Here is a 23,378-nt window from a genome sequence, read left to right on the forward strand (position 1 = left end):
GCGTGGGGGGCTTCACGAGGTGGTACCAGGGACTCCTACAGGCCCTGCTCGCAGTGTGACACCAAGGTAGCTGTGCCACATGCAGAGGAACCCAGACGGGAGCAGCTGCGGCCCTGGGGGGTTTCCCTCCACTCAAGGCTCTCGAGGGTGGGGCTATAAGAAACAAGGAGGGGATTTGGCACACTGCTGCGTAGGGGTGGTGAGGTCATACCTGAGGAATGTGGCATTTTGCGTGCAGAATCTTCCCTGAAGATGGTGCTGAAAATGACTGCTCATCACCGAGGAGCGCCGGGCGGAGTGCGGCAAGCCCCCTGGTCCCGCTCCATCAGAGCGCCGGGCGAAGAGCAGAAAACCCACGGTCCTGCTCCCCCGGCCGGAGCACCGGGCAAAGAGCAGCAAGCCCTCAGCCCTGCTCCCCCGGCTGGAGCGCGGCAAGCCCCGGATAAAAGCGGCCTGCGGGCTGTAGTTTGCCCACCCCTGATGTACAGGGTGCATGTGTGAGCTGAATGGACACTGCTAATGAAAAAAATCTGTGATCAAAGGCTCAAGAGGTACATGCACAGCTGAAGTTGAGTAGCGTCCCTATCAGTACTCCAAGAAACTAACACTATTCAGGAAAGGGACTGGATATTTATATTGATCAAGAATATTAATTGTTAGAATTATGAAAGTTTAGAAGCAATATTAAACCTTGTGCTTCGGGCATAAGCAAATTTCTAAAGATCAGGATGAGACCTCTGCAGGAAGGAGATTATCCTACATCAACCGACTCCAGGCTATGCCTTCCTCTGAAGTATCTGGTTCATGCCATTGTCAGGATTCTAAACTAGATGATTTGGGTGTGATCCTGTATGACAATCACCATGTTTCCATCCTGACAAGAGAGGTCACTTGAGTTTGGGTGGTAGTTTGAATTTGAGAAAGTGAGAGAAATTTCACAGCTGAGAGGCAGGAATATAAGAGAAGTTCTTAGTTATAAAATCAGGGTGAGAAAAAAATTACAGAGTAGAATGGATTAATATGCTGTGGAGGTGGAGGCCTAGAGGCATACTTAGTTGGCTATCCAGCCTCCTAGTGTTTTGGCATGTATTATGAATAAAATTCTCCCTCCCCCAAGCTTTTCTCCTGTGGTTCCATCTCTCCAATGTGGAATATTTGTTTATAAAATGGGTTTTGTAAAGCAACAATCCATTAGAACATCCTCAATTAAGTATTACAGTTTGGGAACTAGTGTATGTAATACTTATTTGCTTCCCAGGGAAGAAAGTTTAATCCCTATTTGTAGGGCCTGCAGTAAGCCAAGCAGTCCATTTCACTTTTGAGTGTGGTAGACCTTCTACTAGTGAGCGAACAGCCTGGCCAATTTCTTCACTATTTCTTGGACACAGTGGAGAGTGGCAGCCTCCCACTCAGCCACTCATCTGCAGCAGACAGAGAAGCAGGGGGCATACTCTTAACTTTTATCAGTGATATAAGGTACTTACGGTCAGTTATGCTGGTGGAGGTTCAGGAACCCCCTCATTTCGCTTATGCCACAGTGGTTGACACAAACATTTGCAAGCCACCTCTGCCACTATTATACCAGCAGAGACTTGCCCTACAGAAGGGGAATTCTCCACCAATTACCTCCCCATTTTACACCACTTACCAGGCATAAAGTGGCCATAGTAGATCAGAGCATCCTGCTCTCTGTAACTATTGTCTTTTGGAGAAAAAGTGGAAACGTTATGTATATATAAGACGGCTCACTTATCTACTTTGAAAAAAGTAATTTATTTCATTGCTTTAATCTTTCTACCGTAGTGTTAGCACTTAACATAAGCATCACTCTTCTACTTTCCTATTTACAATCCATTGTACTGTATACTCTACCAATACAATACATCATTTTCAGAAATGTAAGGGGAAATGCACAATTTTGTAAGGTTTTAAAAAAAAAATGACAAACTCATCTGTACAGGATTCTCAAGTTTACCACCCAAAATGCAGAATTTATACAAAGCATTATTCTACACAGCTCTGGAAGGGCAGATGCTACATTGACAAAGCAGCAACAAACTTACAGAAATATAATAAAATACAGAAAATAAAGAGTGCGTATTTTGGGCATGAGAAACAATATAGTTAGTACCACTGAAGTTGTAAATTTAGCAATACCCATATTTTCTAGAAACATGTAATTGAAAACTTGGAGAATGTTGTGAAAAATATTAAACATTATATACACAATGAGGTAAATGTACCTTGGTCTTTTAAGAGGTAATTTAAGTTTAAAGCAACCGACATTGAAACTTCTCTTTTACAGGTATGATAATTTCAACCCCCTCGTTATCATTTCAATGGCACAATATAAACAAGGAGCTAACAAAAAGAGAAGATTTCATGGCACTGAAACTCACAATTATTTTGTAAAAAAAATAAAATAAAAAAATAGCCTCTTACTTCACTTGATAGCTTAAAGTCCTCACAGAGTCAATCCCAATGTCATTATCCCTATATACAAAGTCCACATTAGGATTACAAGTGAAAGTAGTTTAATTTGGGGGAGAAAAAGAGTGCGAGTGCTGAACAGACAGCTTCTAAAACGTCCCAGAATTCCAGCTTTCAAGGTTGGAGGGTCCCTGCAGAATTCCAGTATCCCAAAAGGGACTTTCGAGTCTTTTCAGTACCAGTCCGTTTCCAACGATCTTCCTTATGTTTGTCCACAGCGGTCTGGTCACGTCTGTAATCTGAAGTGAGGCTTTAGTGCTACTAAAATGTCAATTTAATAAAATGCATGAACCTTGAAGAAATGTATGTATAGTGTATGTATATTTACAACAAACATTTGCATCAGTATTTCTTATATCAAATTATTTTGGTATACCCTCAAGATGATATAAAATTAGTATTTAGAATGCGAAAATATTTTGGTCCCCCTGGATGTCTCAGAGCAAAACTGGTGATTTACAAGATTAGTTTAAAAAACATTAATGTGTGCCTGTGTGCACATATATGATTTTTACACAGGTAACATAAAAAGCTGCATGTAATATCCAGACACACCCATTCAATAAAGGTGTTCAGATTATATAATGGAAAAACACAAGAACAAAGCTTAAACTATTTGTGATGTCATCTGAACCCAAGGTACACACAGGCTTCTTCACAATTTCTCTGTTGTGCATTTTATGATATTCACATACGTTTGTCCTCAAAATAATCTTCATTAAAATTGGACAATATATCAATCCACCTTTTTGCAAATTTCTACTACAAAGTGTTGAAAAATTCAGAGGACAAATTTAGAAAAAATTGCAGCTTTCAAAAGAAAGCTATGGCTAGTAGGTGGGGAAGACAACATTATCTATATATCTCAGCGTGCAGCTGACTGGAGCAATTTGCCTGCTGCAATCCTGTGTATCTGGCTCTAGTTCTTTTAGCTTGATAGTACTGTATTTTTTATAACACAGAAGTGTGTAATATTTTCTAAAATCATAGCTGTGAAATATATCCATTTCACTGCTATTGTAAAGGTCAGATAAAATATGATTTCACAAAAAATAAACCCTAAAATCACCTATCAAATCCCAAAATACAGATTACAGAATACAAAGTTATGGAGACACCTGGTGGGTACTCCATAGTTAACTATGCATCTAAAATGTGACAAATACCTTTCTCTCTAAAATAGGGAGCCAAATAGTGTGAAATATCACCCAGGGTTAGAAAATTCAGAGGGTGTAAGAACTATGCAAGTTTTTACTTCGTTTCGCCTCAAATTTTTTAATGGGAAGTCTTTGAAATTTGGTTCTGGCTCTAATTTTTCCCATGGTTGTCCTACTTTGTATTGTTGACCAATCACATATCTGCAAAAAACCTGCTAAAGAGGTGGATGCTGAATAAATCAGATGCAATGGATAGTTTGTTTTTTAAATACTGTATTTAGGGTTATTTTTAGCTGTTCAGGTTATAACTGGAAGTTGATGTGCCGTGCACCTAAACTTGATTGATGGAGTCTGAGTGCACACAGACATGACTGATTACGCATACAAACCTCACTGATTATGGCCAAGTTTACACAAATTTGATTGATGGGGCTGAGGACATGCCAGCCTGATTGGTTGGATGGAGCAGGCATATGCAAGCTTCAAATTTGTGTGTGCTCAGATCCAATCAATCGTTCTCCACCAGGAGCTTCACTTTTCTGCCAGATGTTATCCTATAGCAGAATAGGGGGTTTGCGCTCAGTAGCTGATAAAATATTCAGTCAGCAGTTGCACTTCTATCCCTACACTGGAGGTCTACAATCCTCATTTCATTTAAGTTTTACCCCCCCATTAAGCATTACGATATTAAGAAACAAAAAACTAAAACAGTTAGGGTTGCTATACATTGCACAATTCAGAGCAGACATCTCAGAAAGCAAGGCAATTAAACCTGTTACTACAACGAGCATATATTACAGAGCAAGCAACACAACTTTACAGGAAATTCTAACATCCCTTCTCCAAACTACCTTTTCGCCTCATAGCTACTTGTACTGGTGAAAAATTACCTAAGCAGATATATGAAGGTTTAAAGGGGAACAGAGTTAGAATTGCAGTGTGTTGTGTATGATTAAGGTGTGTGAATGTGACTGAGAGATGACTTAGGGGGTGGGGGCGGGGGGGTTTGTGCATATAGCAATCCTTTGTGTGTGCGCACGCGCACGCACATGCATTGGCAAAGTCAACAATAGGCAAACGCCTGCTACCCAAGCAGATATTTGTAACTGTTAAAAACTTAGTTTCAGGACAAAGATTATTCTCCTGATTTCTCCCCCACTCCCCATGTGTTTAACAATTTTAAGAGACACAGGTAGTGATACAATCTGTATCTTAAAAGTTGGTTAAAATCCTGTGAAAAGATATACCTGTTGGAGATTTGACGGTTGAGTAAATCTGTGCATATTTTTTCAGGGTTCTAATGACAACACAAACGATCTTTGCTCTTGTAGCTATAACAAGGGCACCAGACCCTTCTGGTGTGTGTATCCAAAGTCTTGCAGCTCACCACTTTGTGTATGTCACATCCACACAGTATATGCATGTATAATTTGAGAGCAGCTTTTAACTTCCTAATAAAACAAGCCCAAATATAACAGTTAATCATCTCTAATTATAGATAAAGTTAATTCTTGTCTTTGCAAATAATACTGTTCGAGAAGAAAAAGGAAAGACTTTGAGGAACTGAAAAGTAAATCTCTCAAGTAAATGACGTCAAAGAGTAAAACTTCTTTCCTTTTATCTTAAAAACTTTTAGTCCTCGCTAGTTTTCTTAGACAAGAGTATGACAGACATTTTAAGAGTGCCACTTCATTAAAAAAATTCTTCTTAGATATAATAATTAGAACTTATTACATGTGATGCCCAGTTCTAGAACATAACACTGAATTAACTAACTTGCACACCATTTAAATTCTTACAGTGGTTTAAGAATCAGATCTTGGCAAAAAAAGGTATTCCAAGAATGATGCAGCTACATGCCAAATAGAGAGTTAATTAAGCAAAGGAATAATTCCATTTTTGAACTCAGTTTTGAAACCACAAGTACCATAAACTTTGTATGTTCCTATTGATTTGCATTAGAAAGACCCAGAAGTGGCACTTACTGGTATAGTACAATCTATGTTGAAGGCAATGCAATGTTCTGAATAAGTGAAAGCACAGTAACAGTATACAAAATATAGTTGCATAAATTATGTTCCCCACAAGTGAATGAGGTCATTTTTGTAAAACAAGGTAGGTGTCCAACAGATACAAACTTAAGAGCTAGAAAGTTATACTGCAATAATACATTCAAAACCTGAATCAAAGAAAAAATTTGCAGTGGTTCAGGATACTCAGTTGTACCAACCACAAATCAAATCACTTAAGAACCCTCAATGCACTGTATACAATGTAGTGAATAAGCTCCAAAACCTTAAAATGATCTTCATGTCTTCAGCACAGTTAATGAAAAGTTAAGACCGGTAATCAACTTTTAAAATAGAGTTACAGGTTAATAAAAATAAAGCTAGACTATACAATGTTTCGTAAGTGTCCTGGGAAAGAGGTGTTTATAGTGCACAAAAAAGACCCAAACACAACTGTTTACCATGTTCACAGAAATCCCGGGGCTAACAACGAATGTTCCTATAAAGTATCAAAAGGCAGCAATATCCTTCTGTTCCCTCAGTGAGGTAGAGCTATTAACCTTCTGAACATGCCACCCAGGTTCAGACATGGATCTTTAAAGCGCTCGTCAGTAGTAAATCCAGGATTACATTTTTATGCCCTCTTGTTGGCTGAGCTGTGATAATGTTTTCTTAATGCGTAAAGCTGTTAGCCTAGCTGCTCCATTGGCATACCAACATTCACGCATAATTTTGGCCATTACTCGTAACGCCTGTAAAAAACAAACAAACAGAAAAGAAAAAAAAGGTCTATACATTTCTCTATCCCTGAATAATCATCCTTATTGTGCCTTCGACTCTTAGAATTCACATTTCTGAAATTTGTGTCATTGGGGCCACTGTGATATGCAAAAAAAATCTGGTGTGGTGGGAAATCCAGATTCTCATTTTGTTTAAGAAAAAGAAAAAGGTCCCTAAAAAAGGACTGAGGCGAACTGTAATACACTCATTTCAGTGCCCCTATCAGGCTCATACGCAGAATAATAAAATATTTATGAAAAATTAGCTTGCCTGGAAACTGTTCTCTCAAGTTCTGTATTAGCTATGTACTTCTGGTGTTTTGTGCCTCCAGTTGGAAAAAACCTCGTAAGTTACCTAGAACTGTCATGTGAGACTGTATTGTGCTGCATGCTATTGGAAGATTAATTAATACCTTCTTTCAGTTATCAGTTTAGGAGGTCTCCATAACTCAACTCAAGGGGGAAAGTTATTCATGCTCTTTGCTTAACAATGTTCAAGAACTACTGCAGACATTTTATCCTTTCAAAGAAATGTCACCCATTTTTTAAGATCAAAACTGAATAAAATTAACCTTACAAGGGGATGGTAGTTTAAGTTCTATAAAAACAGTAATGTTATAAAGTCAAATACAAATTTGAACCTTAGCCAAGACCTATGACAAAAGAAAATGAGTCTGTAAAGGGTTGAAACTGCAGTACTAAATAAATAAAAAAGCTGGTCCTTGGAGGGAAAGTTAGCAACAATCCTTATTCCCAAGTCGTACAAAAACTCCTGAATCATTGTTCCCGGTGTGTGATTTAAGTCAGAATGCCATGGCACCAAGGTGATGGATGGCCAGAAATACCAAACATAGAAAGATCCCATTCAAGTAAGAAATGATTACTTACCTGTACAGTCACTATGGTTCTTTGAGATGCGTTGCACATACATTCTACTTTATGTGTGCATGAACCCAGTGCACTCAAGCCAGCGACTTTTGGTCAGCAGTATCCGTTGGGGGGAAGCACATGCACCCTGAGTGTCCTCATGCCTCCAACCACAGCCTCCAAGTAATAGCCACAAGCAGTGAGAAAGAACTGAGGGGGTGTCAGGACACTTCTGCCCTTTGTGTCCTCAGTTGAAGGCATGAGGACACTCGGAGCACATGTGCTGTCCCAATGGGTACTGCTGACCAAAAACGTCTCCCACTTGAGTGCACATACCTGAAGTGGAATGCATATACACAACTCCTCTTCAAGAATCCTAGATATTCTAGCTATACAACCAAGATACTCTAGAGGGCATACGGAAGTGGAGAATATGTAGAAATGAAAGGCTTGAAGGGACCTCAAGAAGTCACCAAGTCCAGCTCCCTGTGCTGCAGCAGAACCAAGTAACCCTAGTCCATCCCCGACAGGTGTTTATCCAACCTGTCTTAAAAGCCTCCAAATGTGGGAATTCCACAGCCTGCATTGGAAACTCATTCCAGAGCTTAGCTACCGTTATAGTTGGAAATTTTTTCATAACATCTAACCTAAATCTCCCTTGCCACAGGTCTATTTTCTATGCCAATCTACAAAGGAGGCAAATGTGCTAATGCTCAGTGTCTGTATTACTAGACAGAAAATATCGTAAAGGCATTATATAACTCCATGGTACACCCACACCTTGAGCGCCATCTCAAAACAGATATATTAGAATTGCGAAAGGCAACAAAAATGATCAGGGGTATGGAACAGCTTCCATATGAGGAAAGATTAAGGGAGACTGGGACCGTTCACCTTAGAAAAAAAGAGGAGTAAGGGGAGATACAATAGAGATGTATAAAATCCTGAATGGTGTAGAGGAAGTGAATAACGAAGTTTTATTTATCCTTTCACGTAACACAACTAGGGATCGCGCAACAAAATAAGCAGCAGGTTTAAAACCAACACAAGGAAGTACTTCACACAATGCAGTCAACCTGTGAACTTGTTGCAAGTGGAAGGCCAAAGCAATAATGGATTCAAAAAAGAATTAAATTAAATTCATGGAGGATAGGTCCATCAATAGCCCAGATGGTCAAGAACACAACCCCATACCCTGGGTGTCCCTAAACCTCCGACTGCCAGAAGCTGGGACTGGACGACAGGGGATTGATTACTCAGTAATTGCCTTGTTCTGTTCTTTCTTTGAAGCTAGCATTGACCGTTGTTGGAAGACAGAATACTGGGGCAAGATGGAGCACTAGTCTGACCCAGTATGGTCATTCTTATGTTCTTACTAATAATTTAATAGTTTTGAATTGTAGGAGATAGAGTACTCAAGCTAGAGCTTTAAAATATAGTCTGAAAAATAATCTTTTATACAAGTGATACACTTAGATTACACAGATTTAAGTAGCAGACTTAAGAAAAACATGGTATTGCTTCTAAGCTTTTTACCCCTCCGTGCCAATCTCAGTTTACTCCAATCAGTATAATATTTTGTATAATTTAATTTGTAGTACACCAAATTTAAAATTTGGGGCCACTTTAAATAATTGTTTTAATATCAGACTTCTGCATCAGCACTAACTAAATGTTCAACAGTTGAGTAGGAGACAAGGATGCTTTAAGCTTCCAGGAAGGCATGACATTTTAAATTAATGTCACTCAACACCTTCTGAGATGAACAGGGTTAGCTAAATACCCTCAGACTTTGGGCTTGTCTACACAGGCACACTCAGGAAAATTAAGATGAATTAACTAAATGTGTAAAATTAAAGCACATTGAACTGGAGTAGATAATCTCATTCAGATGTAAACTGTCCTTCATTCACTTTATCCTACCTAAGACCTGGTCTACACTTAAAATTTAGGTCGACATAGCTATGGCACTATTGGGTGTGAAAAACCCTAGCGCAGTACTTCTGCTGACCTAACCCCCAGTGTCATTGCACCTAGGTCGACAGAAGAATGCTTCTATCAACTTAGCTCCTGTCGCTTGAGGAGGCTGTGTTCTACAGCAACAGAGAAACCCCTTTCATTGTGACAGGCTGGATCTGCGCTAGGCCTTAGCTATACCACTATAATCCCCATAGTGTAGACATGGCCTTAGTGTACAGAAGGCTCTAGTGCCTCCCTGCATTTTTGCCACCATGTCACTGGTGTGAATCTGTTTACATTGTGTAACAAAACAGACCCACAGAATGGAAATGCATTATTTCCATTGTATTATATTCAGGTTTTATACCTTGCAGACTGCAAATCAAGTACAATAAGTACAGATTTTTTTCATTCCTTGGTTAATATTCTGGTCACTTGCCAGACATTTATATGATCCTGCAACAGTAGATAAAAACTGTCCTCTGGAACATCTGTTATTCAGTTTGTTGTATTTCATTACTTCTAATTAAAAATATACTTGTTGATCTGCAGTGAGGTTTCCTGGATAATTTTGTGTTTTGTCATTTATAGTCATACATTAATTTCATGGACAAGTAACTTTAGCCACTGTTCATGGGAAGGGCTCTGAGAATTCTTTTGTCAAACTAGCCAGTCTTGGTAAGAGAGTTTTAAATTTTTGCGCATAACCACATCCATTGACCAGCATCATGTAGTAAATTCATAATTATCACAAAGCCACTAAAGTTCTCTCAGAGGCACATACTCATCTCCCCTCAGCAAAAATCAAAGACAAAAAACTGATTTAAATACTTAAAATATAAAAGCTGCAGTTTTCTTGAATTTATTTTAGTTTTTTTGCACATTTAGTAATACTCACCTCACAACTTTGCCATCTGTTTGGAATATTAGGTCTCAGCTTCTGCTCACAAACAACTTTCCTCATTTCTTCAACTGAAGGATCTGAAGGGACTAGGTCATAGTATGGTAACTGGTAGTCTTCATGTATTCCTGTAGTTTTGTTGAAAGTATTTAGCATTTCTTTTTAACACCAGAATTACAGATTTTTTGTTAACTCATTCTCAAGGGGTTGGGGGGTTTTTTGGGGGGGGTTGGGGGGCTGATATTACTAAATACTTATTTTATACAGTTCTTTAAATAAGCAGATTTAAAATCTCTTTACAAAGGAAATAAATATCATCCAATTTTACCAATGAAGTGATTGACCAAGCTCACACAACTTTCAATTTAGTGCTTTGTAACTTTTTAGTAAAATGTTTACAGGCTTGTGGAAATTGTGTCTTCCTGACTTTGAACAGAAATTGGTTGTTTCATCAGCAATGAAACAAATTAAAGATATTCATAAAAGCTTTTAAAAAAACAGCTTAATTTATATCCTATCTTTTCATTCTGTATATTACCACATCTATTTACAAATAAGTGAAACATAAAGCACAAACAACTAATACAGGTTGCAATTTACATGGGACAACATGAACAAAATGCAAATTCCATTGCAAGTACCTTTGCCCATTTTCTTCGTTTCTATTTTAAAGTTTAAAAGTGATTCTTTAAAGAGTATGACTGATGCTGTTCTAGGCTTAAATTGAAAATGTGAATCCCAATACAAGAGCAACTATAACCACCCTCCAATACTGGGAGAGTTTTCCATATTGCACTTTAAATACTTAGGAATAAGCCTTAGTACTGTGTGAGAAAGAGCAGATGTACACTTCCCATTACTGATAGACTCCTAAACTTTAAGACCAGAAGGGACCATCAAAATCATCTAGTCAGACCCTCCTGCACACTGCAGGCCACAGAACCTCACCCACTCCTGCAATGGGCTCATAACCTCTAGCTGAGTTACTGAAGTACTCAAAATTTGATTGGAAGATTTCAAGTTAGAGAATCCACTAGTTCACACTAGCAAGTGACATGTGCCCCATGCTGTAGAGGAAATCAGATTCCCCCTTGCCCCCAGGTCTTGGTCAGTCTGACTTGGAGAAAAATGACAGTTGGACCCTGAGCACATGGACAAGACCCACCAGCCAGCCAGACACCTGGAAGAGTATTCTCTGTAGTAACTCAGAGCTCTCCCCATTTAGGGTCCCATCTGCAGCTGTTGGAGATATCTGGGAACAGCAGATTGCTTAAACTGGCATATGGCCAATCTCATCATACCATCCCCATCATAAACTTATCAAGCTCAGTCTTGAAACAAGTTAGATTTTTTGCACCCCCTACTCCCCATGGGAAACTGTTCTAGAACTCCATTCCTCTGATGGTTAGAAACCCTAGTCTAATTTCAAGCCTAAATTTGTTGATGGCAACTTTATATCCATTTGCTCTTGTGCCAATATTGGCCCGCAACTGAAATAAGCCCTCTCCCTCTCTGGTGTTTATCCCTCTAACGTTTGTATCTAAAGCAATCCTATCTCCCCTCAGCCTTCATTTTATTAGCCAAGCTTAAGTCAAGTCTCCTCTCATATGGCAGGTTTCTCCATTCATCTAATCTTCCTAGTAGCCTCTCTCTGCACCTGTTATAATTTGAATTCATCTTCCTTAAAGATGGGAGACCAGAGCTGCACACAGTGTTCCAGAGGAGATCTCATCAGTGCCTTTTACAACTATAAAAACACTTCTGTCTCTTCCCAAGATGATCTGTGACAGAAAAATTGAGTTTTAAACTAGATATCTGAACACTGACTGCACTGGTAAGGATATGTGCAGGTAGTCCCGCACTTTCAAGGGCGCCAACTTTGCCCTTTTTCTATATGACTTTTGGGACAAATTCTGCTCTGGTATAAGAAGGGGTGACTCTCAATTTCAAGAGGAGTTTCACTTACTTACTCCAGGGCAGGGTTTGGCCATACATTTACAGATCAGCCCTAGTTAAGAAACTTGAGAAGTTCTCACTATTTGACACTAGTTGACTGAAGCAAAAGATAAAATGGTTTTAAAAGCTAAGTATAAACCATGGAAAGTATGCTAAGTTATGTAGTATAACAAAATATGATTGTGGAAAATAGGTATGTAAAGCTGTTCGGATTCTGCAAAACAATCAGTACAAAAACTTATAATTTAATATGCTCAATTTAGGATTGTCACGTACCACCAATTGAACATCGTCGTGCTATTTCCCAGAACACTAATCCCATCGCATAGATGTCAGCTCGCTTGAATGACTCAAAATGTTTCATATTTATGGAATCATCTAGGACCTCAGGAGCCATGTATCTATGAAAAATAAAAGAACCAAAATATCTTTTTCACATAAAATGCATACAGCACTAAGCTTTCAGTATTTCTTCAACTCCAACACATTGAACGAATCGGCTTAACATAAATCAATAAATTAAGAAAATTCTGACGTACTACATTAAGAGTAGAATTTCCAAAGTCACTGCATGTTGGCCTAATTCTGATTACATTAAAGTCAGTGGTAAAACGCTTATTGAATTAGTCAACAGAAGCAATTAGGCCAATTCAGAGTGCTTTTCAATATCCCACCCTTTGTTGCACACCAATCTGCATGGCCTTGGTACAATGAAAAGCAGTTCAGTTACTTCCAGGTGTTTAACTTGTGACCCTTGAGGCTTGTGTCTGTGGTCTTCAACTGTTAAGATTAATTATTTGATTACAAATATGTTCAATATCTTTATTCCAGCAGGTGAAAAGAGGCAAGAAGCAAAGCAGGCTCTGAGCTACTGCCATTATAGGAAGGGGAAAGGATAGCAAGACAGAAAGCTGGAGCCACAGAATCTTCACAAGGGGAGGGCGAGCAAGCAACACAGTGGCTGTAATTTCCAGGAGACACACAGAGACACGAGTAGTGGCAGCAGCAGATGATCTGGGGGAGAAGATAATTAGCTTTGAGGAAGGAGGCAGGTTGAAGGACAAAAGGGAGGAATTTTGCATTTGGGGCATTCCTAAAGAGCATGGGGAAGAAGGGAGAAACATGGGAGTTAGAATGTGTTGCTAGACATGCTGGAGGCAAGAGATGCTAAAACCCTGTGGGCTGTATTGGAGGGAGGTATGGCTGGGGACTGCTAGAGAATGGAAAAAAGTTACTAGCCATACAGTAACTCGTTCTTCGAGATGTTGTGGCCAGCGTGGATCAACTGTAGGTTCACATGTGCCTCAGATGCAAGATCTGATTTTTTTGCATACTGGTGTTCATTGGGGCCACATGAGGGTATACAGAGCAGAATGCAAGGGAAGATCAGGGCCAATCTGAAGCCCATAGTAGCAGAGGACTCTAAAAAGAAGGGATGGAGGTCGGATCATAGGAGCCACACTGATAGGTCAGAGAACCACACTTATAGGTACAGTATATGCCAGTGTCGATCCTCCTCAAGGTGACTTGCAAGTAGCAGTCCCTCAGGATGGCGGGAATGAGGAATATCAGTGCTAATAGTACTGCTATTAGCTAACAGCACTGCTTTCCAATACTTGCCATCTATTCTGGCAGCTAAATCCAACACAATGCTTGACAAAGGGTAATGGGGTACTCCATGTCACCTCCTTAGAGATCTCAAATGGACGTTTTTTAAAGAGGAAGAGGATAATTGCTTGAGTTCTGGTGAAGTGCCTTGATGTGCAGTGGGAGAGGTACACTAGCCAAATAGTAACACCAAGATACACTGAGTTATCCATTTCAATATCCTCTGTGGGGACATTGGCTTAACCTTTAGAACACCCAGCTACGGCTATAAATAGCCAGGACAAGAGCCTGGACGATTTGGCCCTGTCAACATGAAGCAAAGTCCTAAGTGCATTTACTGTACTTTTTCTCCCTGTGCCAAGTGCATCTTTGGAAAGACGACAAGCAGGTTGACTGACTGGTTTAGATAAACAGACCATGTTAGGAATGAACTTTGGACATTATCTCAGCACCACCTTTTCTCTGTGGAACACAGTATGTAGGGTTTGGCCACAAGTGCCTGAAGCTCATTCACTCTCCTGGCTGAAGTAATAGCCATCAACAAGATGGTCTTCAGAGTGAGGTGGTGCAGGAAGCAGCCTGACAGATTCTAAAGGAAACACCAGGAGTCTCAAAAGGTACTAGATCAGTGGTTCTCAAGCTTTTGTACTGGTGACCCCTTTCACATAGCATGCGACCCACCCCTTATAAATTAAAAACCCTTTTTTATATATTTAACACCATTATAAATGCTGGAGGCAAAGCAGGGTTTGGGGTGGAGGCTGACAGCTCACGACCCCCCCACGTAATAACCTCGTGACCCCCGAGGGGTCCCAACCCCCAGTTTGAGAACCCCTGTCCTAGATCAAGGTCCCAGACAAAAGTAGGTTCTTCTGACCAGCGGGTAAGTATATACCATGGAATGAGAAAGGAGAGCACAATGGTACAGGTATCTGACAATGTGAAATTGTACAAGGTACACTGTAACAGAGGTGAATGAGAGGAATGTCTGTTTTAAGTGCAGTAAGTAGTAGAGGATCTGAGGTGACCAGGTCCAGACAATACTAGGCTGCCCATAAAATACAGAATCGCTTCAACTTGGACGAGTAAGTTCTTCTTGAGAATGTTTTCCTTCTCTGAATCAGGATTTTGGGGATTCAACCAACCAACAGTTGGACCATTAGGTCCATCAACTTCGGGCTAGATGAACTATCTGTGAGAACAGATCTAGGAATTCTGGGAGTTGTACCTACATGTAGCAGGTCAAAGTCAAAACTGCCTCAGTCAGCACAAAGCTGCAAAAACGAGTATAGCCATGTCTCCTGATTTTGGAAGTCACCCTAGGGATAAGGGAAACTTGTGGAAAGGCATGCACGCGGCCTTCAGACCACTGCAGAATGAAGGAGCCCAGTAACAACCCTGGGATTACGTAGAAACAAGAGAGTTCTGGCACTTGGACGTTACATCAGTGGCAAACCGGTCTATCACTGTGGTTCCCCAATGTATGATCATCAACTCTATAAGAAACTTCCACAGCAAAACACATTGAAGTGGTGGTTGACTGCTCAGAGAGCCCACCACACTGCTGCTGATACTCAGGAGGTGAAGGGCCATTGGTGTTATACTGCATTGGTGGCATCATGTCCAGAGTTTAAGGACTCTGCAAACAGGAAAAATGAGCATGTGCCTCCCTGCCTGTTTATGTAGTGCATCAAAGGTGTTGTCCATCAGGAGCTGAACTGTGAAGTTTTGAAGCATAGCATGGAAGGTAATGGAGCCTAGCCTGATGACTCTGAGCACTAACACACTGATATCCTACCAGGTCCAAATCCCTTGCATCTGTTACTCCTGAGCACATTCTGCACCAAAAAAAATAAAAATTCTGCATACAATAGTTTAAAATTCTGCAAATTTTATTTGTCAAATAAATGCAGAGGCTCCAGCTCAGCATTGGGGAGCACAGGCCACTGGCTGCACAGAGGTGGGAGATCACTGTATAGCTCCCCCCAGGAAACTGACTCTCAGCAGTAAGGCTGCACCCAACCCTGACACAGCACAAGGACGGGGCTTGCTCCAGAAACACCTGAGGGCCCTGCCCCTCTGTTCCCAGTGCACCAGGTGTGGGCAGGCAGGGCTCAGCAAGGCAAGATCCAAGTGTGCTAAGTGTGTGTGTAGGGGGATCCAGGTGTGGGTTGAGAGGGTTCTGTATGGGGCAATCTGGGTGCAGGTGGCTCAGTGGGGGGAATCCGTGTGTGTGGGGGGATCTGGATACACAGGGGCTTGTTGGGGGGTTCTGGGTGCAACAGTAATGGGACTCTGCAGAGGGGTCCAGGTGAAAGTGGTTCGGGCTCAGAGGGGGAGGTCTGGGTGTGGGCGAGATAGAGCTCGGCAGGGGGATATGGGCATGGAGGGCTCAGTGGGGGGAGGAGGGGGGTCCAGATGCAGCTGGTTGGCACTTGGTGGGATGGGGATCCGGGGGCAGGAGGCTCAGCAGGATAGTCCAGGTGCAGGGATAGTGGGGCTCATCGGGGCGGGGGGGGGGGGTAGGAGGGGAGAGGCTCGCTGGGAGGGTCTGGGTATGAGGGGGTCTGGATACACAAGGGTTGGGAGGATGTGGGAGCAGCTTCCTGTACAGGGATCCCTCCCCCTGCAGCTTAGGAGCGATGGGTGCAGGAAGCGGGGAAGGGAGTTTGCAGAGCTTCCTTCAGCTGAGGGAGAAATCTGGGGTGGGTCGGACCTGGCCCCAGATGTCGTGCAAAGGAAGAGGAAGCCCCATCCTCCCAGCCCAGCCAGGACTAGCAGCTGATCCTGGGACAGGATAGGAGCCACCAACCAGGTCTTCCCCAGTCCCGCCTCCTGCCCCACAGTGATTTACCTCTCTGCCAGCTGCTCTGGACCCCCAAAACATACTGCTGGGGAGAGTCGCATAACCGCTCTTGTGGCTTACCTTTGCTTCCCTGTCAGAAAGTCATTTTTCTGTAGGGAAACAGAAATCTGCAGCAGACAAATTCTGCGCATGCGCAGTGGTGCAGAATTCCCCCAGAAGTAAGAATTTGTAGGTGGCCCAAGTGGGCTCCCCAAAACTGTACCTGAAGCATCCATGATTAAACTCCCTGTTGAGAAAAGGGTAGAGAACGGTACTCTTTCCCCACATTTTCGGGCTCCTTTCACCCACTCAGATTTGCTACATGAGGTGGAATCACCACTACCGTATTCATCTAGTGTTTTGCTGAAGGACAGACCAACCTAAGTCAGAACTGGTGTGGTCAGTAATGAAGCCTAGCAGCTGCAAGTGCATCTGCATGGTCATCACTGGAGCTGTATTTGGTGCACCACTGCTTGCATTGACAGGAATCTGTTTTTGGATTGGTGAGAGCATACCTCCCCAGATTTGATCAGGACTCTATAAGCTCTATTGTCTATGAGGGAATAAGACTTTTTCCCTAGTTCACCAGGAGGCCCCATTAAGAAAATAGGGAGACTGTGTAACTTTAGGTATTCTGCATCCTTTTACTGGGATCTGCCTTTCCTCAGCCAATCATCCAGGTGAGGGCAGATTTGAATGCCTTTTCTGAGCTGTGCTGCTACCACTGCTATACATTTTGTGAAGACTCTTGGTGCCACAGCAAATTTCAACAGCAGCATCTTGTATTATAATGGTTGGGCTACACTGTGAATACTAAGTTCTTCCTGAGAGCTGGGTGGATGGCTATGCAGAAGTACACATCCTGCAAGTCGAGAACCAAGAACGGTTCTTGATCCTGGAAACTTTAAATGAAAAGGAGGCAAGCGTTACCATTCTTAATCTGCGACAACGTAGTCGCTGAGTCTCCTCAGGTCTAGGCTAGAAGGGAGGAAGACACTCCCCAAGTCAATTCTTATTGAGGATAAAAAGAAGAATTGGGAGTAGAAGAGTCTTCCTTTATTCCCACAGTACCTCTTCTATGGTCCCTAGAAGGAGCAATGAAGTCACTTCTGTTTGTAAGTCTCTTGTGAGAAGGGCCCCTAAAGAGCAGCTGGCAGGGAAGGGGGCAGTGAATGGAACTGTATAGGGTAGTGTTGAACAGTGATGTCCAATACCCATTTGTTCATCGTCATAGCTGCCCAAGCCTGGTGTAATGGGACAAGGCAGTTCCTGAAGAGAAGCACAGCCCATAGGTCAACTCCATTGTGGCTCTTAACACAACCAAATTTGCTGAGCCAGAGAGCTCAATTAGTCAAGGAGGCAGATGACTAGCATCCACTCACCTAGTTTTCTTCTGATGCTGGTATTCTGGCAGTCTACCCAGGAGTAAGGAGACGTCCTTTGCTTTTACTGGGGTTTGCATTCGTAAGGTTCTCTGTAAGGAACTGGTACGTCTTCAGGGACTGTAATGTGGCTGTTGAGTCCTTGAGCGAATGGAGAACTTAATCTGTTCTCTGGCTGAAGGGTTTCATTCCCTCAAACAGCAGGTCCTCTATTGTCCTGTATTTTGCATGGCATACCTGGAGCCACGAGGCTCATCAAATAATGATGGCCGTGGGCATCGACCCTGTAGCCATATCAGAAGGGTCCATGGCCACCTGTAGCGACAGTCTCATGATCATCTGCCCCGCACCACTGGTGATTCCATCTAGCAGTACTTTTTGCCCAGGGCCAGGATTAAATAGAGCAGAGTCCTGCACCAGTGTAAATTTCTCTCTGAAGTAGTTTTCTAATTTAGAGAGTAAAATTAAAATAGGTCCCTAATCCTGAATGCCTCTGAAAGTACACATTCAAAGGAATGTTATAAACCACAATAAAATAGCCTTGGTTCAAGAGGGAATGGATGAATAAAACAGTAATAACTATTTCTGAAAGAAGAACAGCAACAATAAGGTATGTGCTGGAAGTTGGGTACTTTCAGTCTGGAGACTTGTGTAACACCAATGGGATACCTGGAATGTATGCCATGTCAGTCTTTTAGTAAAATATAGAATTAACTTTGTGTGGGTCTATGGTTCTCAGGAGTAGGAATTAATCTTGAACTGGATAGGGTTGATAACATGCTACTAAAGTTTTAGGCCTGATAAGGAACAAAGACTTTGTCTACACTAGACAGCTTTTTAGCTAGAATTCAGCATTAGAATAGCCCCAGCATCATTAACAATGAGGGCAACTGCAAAGAATGGAGTACGGTTTAATTGTCCTGTCTACAGTTCTGTTTGCATCATTGTAACCATGTTGGTCCCAAGATACGAAACAGACAAGGAAGGTGAGATAATATTTTATTGGACCAAATTCTGCTGGTGAAAGTGAAAAGCTTTTGAGTTACACTATGTTCTTCTACAGATCTGGGAAAGGTAATCAAGAGTGTCACAGATAAATACACAATGGAACAGAGCATTGCAGCAAAGGTGAATTATGGCTAAAAAGGAGTTTAACTGCACAGATGCAGCCAAAGAGAAATGGAATAAGGTCACTATTAAGCGCACACTTTTTAAATAAAGTAAACCCACTGTTTCCCAATCTGGGAGGTGGGTTCCTAAAGCGGGAGAGAGAGCATGCTGGCCTATACATTTCAAACCTACTCCCTAATCAGAGGCTAGAGACCATTGCCTTTCCCAAGCTCATGGTATTGGGTATAAACTTTTCATATTTCCCTCACAAGGTATCTGTCCAACACCATGTTACAGGCTAGATATCCTACTCTGCACCATTCACATCCTATATTTGGTCAGACAACTATATTACATACTTCATGCTGAAGTCAGGCACCAACTTTCTATTTCCATCCTGCATATACTACCCTATACACCCTTACTGATTCATCTAAAATAACCCATGTATATGACAAACTGAAAGAGTGGATGGAGGTTGTATCATTATACAATAGAATGCTATGTAATTGTAATTCACACAGGATGCCCACTGTTAGCTGGGAATACAATCATACAAGTGTAGGACTGTAAGGGACCTCAATATGTCATCTACTCCAGTGTCCTGCACTCAAAGCAGGACTACATAATCACTAGAAAATTCCTGACAGTTGTTTGCCTAACCTTGTCTTAGAAACCTCCAATGACGGGAGATTCCACAGCTTCCCTAGGCAATTTGTTAGAGCACTTAACTACCCTGACAATTAAGGAAGTTTTTCCTAATGTCCAACCTAAACCTCCCTTGCTGCAATTTAAGCCCATTGCTTCTTATCCTACCCTCAAAGGTTAACAATAACCATTTTTCACCCACCTCCTTGTAATAACCTTTTATGTACTTGAAAACTATCACGTCCCTCTTCAGTCTTTTCTCCAAACTAGACAAACCCAATTTTTTCAACCTTCCCTCATACGTCATGTTTTCAAGATCTTTAACCATTTTTGTTGCTCTCATCTGGACTTTCTCCAATTTGTCCACATCTTTCCTGAAATGTGGTGCCCAGAACTGGACACAATACTCCAACTGAGGCTTTATCAGTGTGGAGTAGAGTGGAAGACTTAGTTCTCATGTCTTGCTTACCACACTCCTGCTAATACAGGGGTAAGCAAACTTTTTAGCCTGAGGGACACATCGGGGTTGAAAACTGCACGGAGGGCCAGGTAGGGAAGACTGACTCCCCAAACAGCGTGGCCTCCGCCTCTTATCCACCCCCTCCCACTTCTCACCCCCCCGACTGCCCCCCTCAGAATCCCCAACCCATCCAACCCGCCCCCTTGTCCCCTGACCGCCCTCTCCCGGGACCCCTCACCCAGTGCAGGACCCCACCCCCTATCCAACCCCCCCCATCCAATCCCCCCTGCTTCCTGTCCCCTATCCACACCCCGGCCCCCCGGGACTCCCATGCCTATCCAACTCCCCCTGCTCCCTGTCCCGAGCGACGCCCCAGAACCTCTGCCCCATCCAACCGCCCCCTGCCCCCTGACTGGTCCCCAAGACTCCCTGCACCTTATCCAACCCCCCTGCTCCCTGCCCCCTTACCGAGCGGCGGGCCAGAGCGCTGTTGGCGCGGTGAGGTGAGGATCTTGGGGGGGGAGGGAGAAGCAGGGGAGGGGCTGGGGGCTAGCTTACCCGGCCGGGAGCTCAAGTGCTGGGCAGGACGGTGCCACGGGCCGGATGTTGCCCACGGGCCGTAGTTTGCCCACCTCTGTGCTAATACATCCCAGAATTATGTTTGCTCTTTTTGGGGGGGGGGGGAGAGAGGGGGGATGCAATAGCGTTACACTGTTGACTCATATTTAGCTTGTGATCCACTAGAACTCCGAGATCCCTTTCTGCAGTACTCCTTCCTAGGCAGTCATTTTCCCATTTTTTGTGTGCGCAATTGATTGTTCCTTCCTAAGTAGAGTACTCTGCCTTTGTCGTTATTGAATTTCATCCTATTTACTTCAGACCATTTCTCGTTTGTCCAGATTTTGAATTTTAATCCTATCCTTCAAAGCACTTGCAACGCCTCCCAGCATAGTATCATCCACAAACCTTATAACTGTATTCTCTATACCATTATCTAAATCATTTATGAAGATATTGAAGAGGTGCTGATCTCCCAATACCCAGTACTATTTGCAAATTTTTGCAGTGCTAGACACTCTGAGACCCAGATTCAGCAAGGCTCTTGTGCATGGAGTAGTTCCATTGACTCCGACAGGAAAGGATGGGAGTGGGGGAAACCCTGCCTGCTGCAGACAATTTTGTAGGCTATTCTTCATACTGCCATTCAGACCCATGACTATCAATCTCTTACACAGAAAGGAGAGGAAGAAGCATTCTGAAGAAAAATAATTTGATAATGATTTTACCTTTTTGTTCCCACTCTGTGGTTTGGGGCAATATCAATTGTGTCTGTAGCTGAATCGTGTCTCACTGCCAATCCTAAATCCGCAATACAACACGTTCCATTCTTTTTTACCAATATATTTTTTGATTTCAAGTCTCTGTGAGCAATGGCTGGTTTTCCTGCAGAGGAAAAAAAATAATTAAAAAAAAGGTAGAAGAGGCAAAAGCCCCCAAACAAATCCCTACTACTAACTAAAGAACGTTTCAGAAATCCTCTACTACATATTCTCACCTGGGTGAGGAGTTCAAGATTCTGAGGTTATGAATCAAAGAATCACATTTGTATCTATAATGTGAAGGTTTGATGTGGAGTTTTAAATGTAGGTTCTTGAAGGAAACAGAAAGATGTGCTCTATTGGTAGAACAGCCACGATCTGCATATGTGAAATTTGTAGATTAGTTAATATGATCACTATATTCTAGGAATTTAGCAGTGATTTGTCTACAGCTGAAGGGAAAAAAATGTACTAGCTAGAGTCACACTCATCTTTGTACAGTTGTGACTACAAAACAATAGTTGACTAAACAGAACAATACATTATATTGAACATCACTTGATGATATTTTGGAAAGACTATTCATATGAATTGAGCAACTAATGTATAACAAAAATGGTGTAATAAGCTAATGTCTTTGATGTAGCAAAATTTTTTGTATACAATTGTGCCTTCTAGGTACTACCACAATATTATATGAGAACAACAGAAATGTTGAGACAGGACTTTCATTCTAAACCCGTGTTTAACTACTTATAACTTTGAGCAAAGATTATATGTTGGAATGACATTACTTATAACTTAGTTTCAAAGCAGAAGTGTGTGTTTACCATGAACCCCACAAACAATTTCAATGTTCATCAAAGCATAATTAATAGATATCTTTTTAAAATGAAAGGAGCTATTGAAGGGATGAACTGTTGTCTACCAATGCCTGTAAGGGCTTGTCTACATGAACATTTAGTTTGTGGTAATCTACCCCAGTCTAGTCTGCCACACACTAAACTGTCTGTATGAACCTTGCTGATGAACAGTTCGTGTGCTTTAATCTACACTGCTCTGAAATGGAAACAGATGAAACCACACTAATGAACTGTTTGTCCATGTGAACCCTGTTGACATGCACTGCTAGTGCATGGCAGAAGCAGACGCCAGCTTGCAGTGAACTAAATTTCAAGCAGACAAGCCCCAACATGCAGTTAAAAGAAATCGATCTGGTTAGATTTATGTCTGCATGATCCTAAGGTACTATACTTGCTCAGTGCTGCAGAGGAAAGCAAAAAGTACCAAGGCTCCCTGCAAGCATGTCCCAGAGGAAGATTGCTTCTAAACCTTCAAATTTTTCCATCAGTTTAAATACCACAGTTAAGGTTATAAACCCATACATGTCCCAAGATAGCGACGACATCCAAATCATTCATTTCTGTGAATGCTGATCACTTATTTTAAAACACTTTACACATTCAAAAAGCATTACAAACATTAAATCAATCAATCTTTACTATATACCCCTTGAGGTTGATACAGTAAGTAATCACATTTTACAAATATGAAAACTGAGGCTGAGGTATAACTTGCTCAAGGCCACCCAGCAATTCAGTGGCACAGCCAAGACCAGACACTGATCACATTCTGGAATACAACATTTTGTTGAAATTCTAGGAAAGCCTTCTACACAAGTAATTTTCATGGGGGAGAGAGAGATTAGGCTGGATTGGCTTTTTTTGGTAAGACAATGATTTGCAACTTCTGTATCTTCAAATCATGATAAACACCAGGACAAATATGTACCTAAAACAATTCCCTTTGGATAGTGCCTATGTTCTTCAGTAGCTTTGCCAAGCTCACAGCAGGACCAATATGCTGCAGGACTATCTTCCCTTATATG

At 41.8% G+C, this 23,378-nt stretch overlaps 1 protein-coding gene across 4 annotated transcripts in view; it reads right to left on the minus strand.

Moving 5' to 3' along the window:
• Window positions 1-1,754: 1,754 nt before the first annotated feature.
• Window positions 1,755-23,378, minus strand: part of TGFBR1 (transforming growth factor beta receptor 1) — an 83,530-nt gene continuing 61,906 nt past the window's right edge. For 3 of the 4 annotated variants that reach the window (XM_043540349.1, XM_037889853.2, XM_043540350.1), the window contains exons 6-9: window positions 21,458-21,614; window positions 12,395-12,519; window positions 10,160-10,290; window positions 1,755-6,408 (exon numbers count right to left, since the gene is read on the minus strand). In XM_043540349.1, coding sequence (XP_043396284.1) covers window positions 6,283-6,408; window positions 10,160-10,290; window positions 12,395-12,519; window positions 21,458-21,614 — 539 coding nt within the window. In that variant the 3' untranslated portion in view covers window positions 1,755-6,282. Of the gene's footprint in view, window positions 6,409-10,159; window positions 10,291-12,394; window positions 12,520-21,457; window positions 21,615-21,726; window positions 21,869-23,378 lie in introns of those variants that run through there. The other variant, XM_037889855.2, reaches the window with a different exon arrangement.

Source organism: Chelonia mydas, chromosome 2, assembly GCF_015237465.2.
Source record: "Chelonia mydas isolate rCheMyd1 chromosome 2, rCheMyd1.pri.v2, whole genome shotgun sequence".
Taxonomy (NCBI): Eukaryota; Metazoa; Chordata; order Testudines; family Cheloniidae; genus Chelonia; species Chelonia mydas.